The sequence below is a fragment of the Lagopus leucura genome, unplaced genomic scaffold (genome assembly GCF_019238085.1).
Source record: "Lagopus leucura isolate 7727_CA_CO unplaced genomic scaffold, USGS_WTPT01 34972-0_obj-0_obj, whole genome shotgun sequence".
In the NCBI taxonomy this organism is placed as follows: Eukaryota; Metazoa; Chordata; class Aves; order Galliformes; family Phasianidae; genus Lagopus; species Lagopus leucura.
The window spans coordinates 1-7,575 of record NW_024964184.1 but is presented as its reverse complement, the minus strand read 5'-3'; the positions used below and the strand labels follow the sequence as shown (position 1 = coordinate 7,575).

Here is a 7,575-nt window from a genome sequence, read left to right as displayed (position 1 = left end):
GGGGGGGGGGGGGGGAGGGAGTGCATAGTGAAGGCATGAGTGCTCAGGTGGGTAGAGGGGTATCTTTGCACATGTAAGGGGTGTGTATGAAGGGGGGGGGGGACACACAAGCGTGCTGCAGCCCCATTGCTGTGCCATCCCCCCCCCCCAGCCCTGGAATACACCCTGGAGGCAGACAAGGAGCGACACCCCCCCAGGGTGAGGTTTTTGGGGACGCACTCGGCCACGTTCCGCGGCGCCTTCCGCATGCCTGACACACGCTGCGAGAGCAAGGAGCTGCTGCTGCTGGTGAGAGCACGAGGGTGTGTGCACCGCTGTGCACCAGGGGGTGTTGTGCTGTGCATCGATGCGCTGGGAGGGGGGGGTTTGGCTGCAGTTTGTCCCTCCCTGCTGCAGGATAACATCCGTGACAAGCTGCACCCCATCGTGCTCTCCATGAACTACTCACTGGTGGAGCAGCCCCGCAGCTTCCAGCTCGGCCCCCACTCCCTCAACGCATTCCCCGTCCTCAACCAGGACCAGTCCCACCAGAACGAGACCAAGGTGCTATAGGGGGTTGCAAGGAGGAGAGCTGGGGGGTGGTGGGGATGTGACCGAGGTTGTCCCCATGCCAGGTGGAGTTCCAGAAGGAGTGCGGCTCCGACAACAAGTGCTACAGCAACCTGCAGCTGCAGAGTGCCTTCGTCACCGAGCAGAACCAGCCCCTGCCCAGGTGCTGTGTGCTCTGCTCCTCACCCTGCCCCCCATCCCCTATCTGTGCCCCCCATCCCCTATCTGTGCCACTCTGTGCCCACGCTGCTCCACAAGTTGGGCTCAGTCATCCCTAAGGGTCCTTTCCAACCCGGGGCATTGATGATTCCATGCCATTAGGGCTATGGTGTGCCATCCCACAGCCATATCCACGCTGTGCCATTCTGTGCCCTGTGCTTTGCCATCCCGTGCCCATGCTGCACTGTCCCATACACGTGGCCATGCTGTGCCCTATACATGTGCCCATGCTGTGCCATCCCATATCTGTGCTGTGCCACCCTGTGCTTGTGCTGGGCCAGGAGCTGATCCTTAGGAGTCTTTTCCAGCTTGGGGGATTCTAAGATTACAGACTCACAGAATGGCCAGGGTTGGAAGGGACCTCAAGGATCACGAAGCTCCAACCCCCTGCCATACGCAGGGCCACCAACCTCCACATTTCATAGCAGCCCAGGCTGCCCAGGGCCCCATCCAACCTGGCCTTGAACACCTCCAGGGATGGAGGGGCATCCACAGCCTCTCTGGGCACTTGTTCACATGATTCAGATCATACAATACCAAATTTATGCTATGCCATCCCATGCCCATGACTGTGCTGCCCTGTCCTGTCTCCATCCCATGCCACATTCTCGCCCTATTCCCTGCCCTTCCCATCCCCATTCCCTGCTGCATCCCATCCCCTGCCCTGTCCCACCCCAATCCTCATCCCTCCCCAATCCCTTGTCCTATCCTGCTCATATCCCATCCCCTTTCCCTGCCCCATCCCTGCCCCATGCCCACCCTGTAACACCTCATGACTGCAGCATTCTGATCCTGACCCACCCTGGGTTCTCTGTCCCCTAAAGATGTCCCTGTAGCATTGGGTGCCCCATGGGTGGGTGTCCCCATAAGCCCCCACCCCCCTTGCTGAGCATCCCTTCCCCCCCCCCAGGCTGAATGGCACTCAGGTGCTGCACTACAGCCGGGACACACGCAAGCTGCACCTGAGCATCAACATCACCAACACCCCAACCTCTGCCTCCAACGGGGAGGATGCCCACGAGGCTCTGCTCAACATCACGGTGCCCAGCAGCCTCCTGCCCTCCTCTGTCCGCCCTGTGAGTGCCATCTGCCCGCCCAGTTTGGGGAGGGATCCAGGAGGGGGGGCACTCTGAGCCCCCTTTTTCATGCCCCCCCCCTCCCACCGTCTGCAGAGCGGTGCGTGCACCTTTGCGGAGACGGTGCTGTGCGAGTTGGGCAACCCCTTCAAACGGAACCAGAGGGTGAGTGCTGCCCTGGAGCAGGGAGAGGCTGTAGGGGGGGGGTCCCTACCACCCCACACCCATGGAGGGGGGGGTTATTGCAGGCAGAGCTGATCATCACCTTCGAGGCCATCGGCATCACACTGGACACGCGGGAGGTGGCGGTGTGGCTGGATCTGTCCACGTGAGTGGCTCCGTTTTGGGGTGTGGGGGGGAGAGGATGGGGCAAATGGTTCTGGGGGGGATGCTGGGGTCTCCCGTGCTTGGTGGGGGAGTGCTGGCATTGCATCCATCAGCACTGATGCTCTGGGAGAGGCTAAATGTGGTGGGGTTGTGGGCAGGGTGGGGACATGGGGATGTTAAAGGGTGGCTCTGAGGGGAGCGAAGAGATGGGGAAAAAACAGCACTGGGGGGGACCTTGGGGTCTCCTGTGCTTGGTGGGAACATGTTGGTGTCACATCCATCAGTGCTGCAGCTCTGGGAGGGGCTGGAGGGAGGAGTGGGGGCAGGATGGAGCACCCTGGAGTGGCACCCTGGAGTGGGGGGCATTGCTGGGCGCCCTGGGGGTGCCAGAAGGGATGGAGGGGAGGGGAGGGACGTTGGCTTCTCCTGTGCTTGAATGGAAATGCATCTGTGCATCCAGCACGCATAGATCTGCTTTGGTGCCCTGTAAAGGGTGGGGGGCACAATGCACGCCGAGCAGGGGGGCACAGGGATGGCAGCAGGCACTGACCTGGTGCACTGTGTGCAGGCAGAGCACGCAGGACGACCTGCAGCCCGTGCTGGCCCAGCTGCTGGTGGATTACAGCCTGCAGTCCTCGCTGAGCGTGTGAGCGCAGCCCCCGGCCCCCGCACAGCCCCATCTCACAGCACTGCCTCACGCTCCTCCCCTTCACACCCCCACCCCCCCAAATTGTCCCCAGAGCCCCTGCACACCTGCAGTCCCACTTCAGCGGGATGGTGATGGGCGAATCGGCCATGCGCAGTGAGCAGGATGTGGGCAGCCCGCTGGCCTTCGACTTCCAGGTGAGGCTGGGGACATTGAGGGGGGAGCAGTGAGGGGCTGGGAGGGCTCCATCCCCCCAGTGCCACCCCCACGCTGTTCCCCCACAGGTGATGACTAAGGGTGAGGCGTTGGGCACGCTGGGCACCATCGTGCTGGGCTTCGAGTGGCCCTATGAGATCCCCAATGGCAAATGGCTGCTGTACCCCACCGAGATCCGAATCAACAGCAACGGCACCTGCAGCCCCCCCGGGGGGGTCGTCAACCCCCTCAACCTCACGGTGAGTGGCTACCAGGTGGGGGTACCCATGTTTTGTGTTGGGTTCGGGCTTGTTTTGCTCACCCTGTGCCATGGGGCCGTGCCCACAATGATGGCTTTTGGGGTTTTGCCCCCCTCCCTCACCATCACCCAGCTGCTGGAGGATGGGACCCCCACCCGGCACCGACGGGAGCTGGGGGGGGCTGAGCCTGGAGAGCCCCCCATTACCTTGGCCACAGGCAAGAAGGCAAAGTCAGAAGTGCTGCTGGTAAGTGAGGGGGGCTGCAGGGGGAGGGTTGAGGGCTGTAGGGGGGTGCTGGGGGCTACAGGGGAGGGCTGCAGGCTGCAGAAAGTGGCTGTGGGGGCTGCAGAGGGGCTGAGGGCTGCAGGCATATGCAGCAAGCTCAGGGTGCAGCTAGGTGCACACACTGCTGGCTGCAGCCACTGGGAGGCAGCTGTCTGCTGCCAGAGTGCTGTGAGCAGCTTGGACGTCGTGCAGGAGGCAGCCTGCAGAGCAGGCAGCTGTTTGCATGCACTGACCGTGCAGCAGTGTGTGCATGCAGCAAGTTGGGGCTGGCACGTGCAGCTCTGTGTGCATGCAGTGACCCCAAACTGCACATCTGTGTGCAGTGACCCCAAACTGCCTGTGTGCAATGACCTGAAGCGTGCAGTGACCCCGAACTGCACATCTGTGTGTGCAATGACTTCAAACTGCCCGTCTGCACGCGGTGACCCCAAAACTGTGCAGTGACCCCAACCCACACGCAGCGCACCCCCCGCTGCATTCACATGCTCTTCCCTCACCTCCCACCCCCCCCATCCCAACGTGGGGCAATGTGGGGTGGTGTCCCCCCCCTTCCCCCTCCCCCCACCCACCTTGTGGTCCCCGCCTGCCCCCCCCCCCCCCCCCCCTAGAGCTGCTCCCAAGGCACAGCACGCTGCATTTGGTTCGAGTGCCCGGTCCCTGCAGCGCAGCACCCCGCAACCTTCCGCGTCCGCGCTCGAGTGTGGAACAGCACCTTCATCGAGGTCAGTGCTGCAAGGGAGGGGGGGGGTTGAAGGGGATTATTTGGAAGGGATGGGGGGAGTTCAGCCCCATCCCCACGGTGCTGTTATCCCCAGGAATACCGCAGCTTTGACCGGGTGAAGGTGGACGGCACCGCCACGCTGTTCCTCCGCACCCACGTCCCCACCATCAACATGAGGAACCACACGGTGCGGGTAAGCAATGGGGTAGGGGGGGTCTGATGTGGGGTGAGGGGCAGCTCCCCATGTGCCCCCCCCCCATCCCAATTGCCGTCACCAGTTCTCAGTGGATGTGGACTCGGAGCTGACGGAGGAGCAGCCGCCGCAGGTGGCGCTGTGGTTGGTGTTGGTGGCGGCGGCGGCGGGGCTGCTGCTGCTGGGGCTGATCATTGTGCTGCTGTGGAAGGTGAGAAGGGGGAAGGCGACGGTGCGCCATCCCATAACCATATCCACCCCGTGCTGTGCCACCCCGTATCCGTGCTGCGCTGTGCCATACGTGTGCCCGTGCTGCGCCATCCCACGCCGATGCTGTGCCACCCTGTGTCCATGCTGTGCCATTCCCTGCCTATGCTGTGCCATCCCATGTCTAAACCTGTGCTGTGCCATCCCATGCCATCCTATACACGTGCCTGTGCTGTGCTGTGGCATCCTGTATCATCTGTGCTGTGCCATCCCATATCTGTGCTGTGCCACCATAGCCTATGCTGTGCCAGGAGCTGATCTTTATGAGTCTTTTCCAGCTTGGGGGATTCTAAGGTTACACAATGCCAAGCTTATGCTTTGCCATCCCATACCTATGCTGTCCCCATCCCATGGCACATCCCACCCCAATCCCTGTCCCTTCCCCATCCTGCCCCATTCCCTGCTGCATCCACATCCCATCCCCTGCCCTGTCCAGCCCCACTTCCCTGTCCCATCCCGCCCCGTTCCCCATCCTATCCCACCCCATTCCCCATCCCATCCTCTTTCCCTGCCCCATCCCACCCCATCCCTGCCCCATTCCACACCCACCCTCTGCTGTTCTACCCCCTGCCCTTCCTGCAGAAGGAAGGGGTGCAGAGCTGACAGCCACACCAAGGGATGCTCGGGGCTGGTGAGCGGTGGCAGCACCTCCAGCATCCCCCCAACGTCATCAGCCCGGTGTGGCACCTCCGGGGACAAGGGTGGGGTTGGGGGTCCTCGAAGGGCACGGGGTCCCCGAGGTGCCCTGAACCGCGTCCCCACCCCCCCCACCCCCCCGCAGTGCGGTTTCTTCCGACGGGCCAGCACGCGTGCAATGTACGAGGCCAAGGGGCAGAAGGCGGAGATGCGCATCCAGCCGTCGGAAACCGAGCGGCTGACGGACGACTACTAACGGGGGTGGGGGGGGGAAACGCAGCCCCACTGCACCCCCCGGCGCCCGCGCCGCCCGCCCGGTAATGCCCCGCACCCGCACGGGTGGCACCTGACGGCCTCTTCCTCTTCTTCCTCTTCTTCTTCTTCAGCCTCTCCACTCCTTGCCCTGAGGGCATGGGGGGGAGGGGGAAAGAGGGGGGGGGTGGTCCCGGCTCTGCTCTCTCTCTCCCCCCCCGGCTCTGCTATTCACCACTCCGGAGCCTCTTTCCGCCGCCCCATCCCTCCCCCACACACACACTCGCCACCGTTTGATTTATATTTATTTTTCTCCCGCCCCAACCCCGCAGTGTGACTTCTTCCAGCGGACTCGCTATTACCGGGTGATGCCCAAATACCACGCGGTGCGGATCCGACAGGAGCAGCGCTACCCGCCCGCCGGCCCCCGGCGCAAGAAACACTGGGTGACGAGCTGGCAGCAGCCAGACAAATACTACTGACCCCCGCGCCCCCCCCGCTCCAAGCCCCCCGCCCCGGGACGGGGCAGCGGTGGGGGTGCGGTGTGATTTTGCACAAGCACAGCATCGCTCCTTCCCTGCGGCTTGCGTGCTCCTTGCACACCTCTGTGCCTCTTCCACGCTTGGGGGCGGGGGGGAGCCTCGTGTTGACATCCCCCCCCCCCCCCCCTCCCTCGGCCCCCATGGGTTCCTCCTGAGTGCCTTCCTCGTGGTCCTGTGCTGACGCTCTCCCCCCTCCTGTGGTGGCTCCCCGCGGTGGGACGCGCTGTTGCACGTGGGGACGAGTCCTTGCACATGGGGACACGCTCACCGCCCCCCCCCCCCCGGTGCACCCCTCCCCCCCCCCCCCCCCCCACCCACCCTTTGCCTGGGGGGGGGGGGTTGGGTCCCCCCCCGGTTTTGTGCTAGGGGGGGGGGGGGGCTCGTGCCTTCCTCCCCTGCTTCCTCCTCCTCATCCTGCACCTTCAGCCCTTGCTGGGGGTGGGTGCAGAATGGGAGCTTGTCGTGCATCCCCTCCCCCCACAGCAGCTGCAGCCCCTATGGGGGGCTCTGGGGGCTGCCCCCCAAACCCACACAGCTCTGGGGGTTAAATTATTCCATGTCTCTCTGTGCGTTTTTGTGTCAAGCCCCAGAGTGGGATCGGTACTGGGGTTTGGGGGGGGGTGGGTGGGTGTCTGTGCCCCCCACCTCGGCCCATGCTCACCCCCTCTGCTGGGGGCTAATAAAGCCTCGCTCTGGGGTTTGTAACCTCTCATCTGCCCCTTGTCTGCTACGGGGTGGGGGTAAAAAGGGGGGGGGCGGGTAAAAAGAGGGGGTGAGGGGGAATGGATGCCCCAAAAGGGGAAAGGGTGTGCCAGAAGGGGTGTGGGGGGAAGAAATACCCTGAAAGGGGAAAATGCTGCAGGCGAGCCGTGACAACAGTGGAGCTGTCCCCATGCATGGGGCAGGACCCCTCCCCGCCCCCCCGTGGGTGTAGGATTGAGGGGAGTCATGCGGTGTGTGCGGGACCGGGCGGCTTAAACCGTGGGAAAAGGGCGGTGGGCACGAAGGGGTTAATAAGAATGGGCGTGGTCTGACCATCAAGGGGCGGGGCCAGCTAAGGGGCGTGTCCCACGTCAGCCACGGCTGCAGGGCGGCCGCTGATTGGCGGAAGGGAGGTGATTGGCGGAGCGGGGGGCGGGTTGTTTGCGTGCGGCGGGGGGGCGTGGCCTAAGGGCGCGGGGTCAGAGGGGGGGGCGCGGGCGCGGGGCCGGGGGGCGCGGGGCGGCCATGCGGCTGCTGCGATGCCTGCGGAAGCGGGCGGCCCTGGCCGGGGTGCCCACCTACATCGAGCACTTCAGCAAGTTCTCGCCTTCGCCGCTCTCCATGAAGCAGTTCTTGGACTTCGGTGAGTACCGCTCCTCCCCCCCCTCCCCCCCCCGCCCCCAACCCCGGTGACAGCCACCCGGA

General features: G+C 64.1%; 1 protein-coding gene across 1 annotated transcript in view; it reads left to right on the top strand.

The window, feature by feature from the left end:
• The window catches only part of ITGA3 (integrin subunit alpha 3), an 11,174-nt gene extending 5,130 nt beyond the window's left edge, over positions 1-6,044 (top strand). Inside the window, exons 10-24 of the mRNA XM_042891901.1 lie at positions 152-288; positions 397-543; positions 615-712; positions 1,679-1,844; positions 1,941-2,009; positions 2,093-2,172; positions 2,740-2,817; positions 2,912-3,014; positions 3,102-3,272; positions 3,405-3,518; positions 4,166-4,279; positions 4,373-4,471; positions 4,557-4,682; positions 5,520-5,691; positions 5,959-6,044. Coding sequence (XP_042747835.1) covers positions 152-288; positions 397-543; positions 615-712; positions 1,679-1,844; positions 1,941-2,009; positions 2,093-2,172; positions 2,740-2,817; positions 2,912-3,014; positions 3,102-3,272; positions 3,405-3,518; positions 4,166-4,279; positions 4,373-4,471; positions 4,557-4,682; positions 5,520-5,630 — 1,613 coding nt within the window. The 3' untranslated portion in view covers positions 5,631-5,691; positions 5,959-6,044. The remainder of the gene's footprint in view (positions 1-151; positions 289-396; positions 544-614; positions 713-1,678; positions 1,845-1,940; positions 2,010-2,092; positions 2,173-2,739; positions 2,818-2,911; positions 3,015-3,101; positions 3,273-3,404; positions 3,519-4,165; positions 4,280-4,372; positions 4,472-4,556; positions 4,683-5,519; positions 5,692-5,958) is intronic.
• The last annotated feature ends 1,531 nt before the right edge of the window (positions 6,045-7,575 follow it).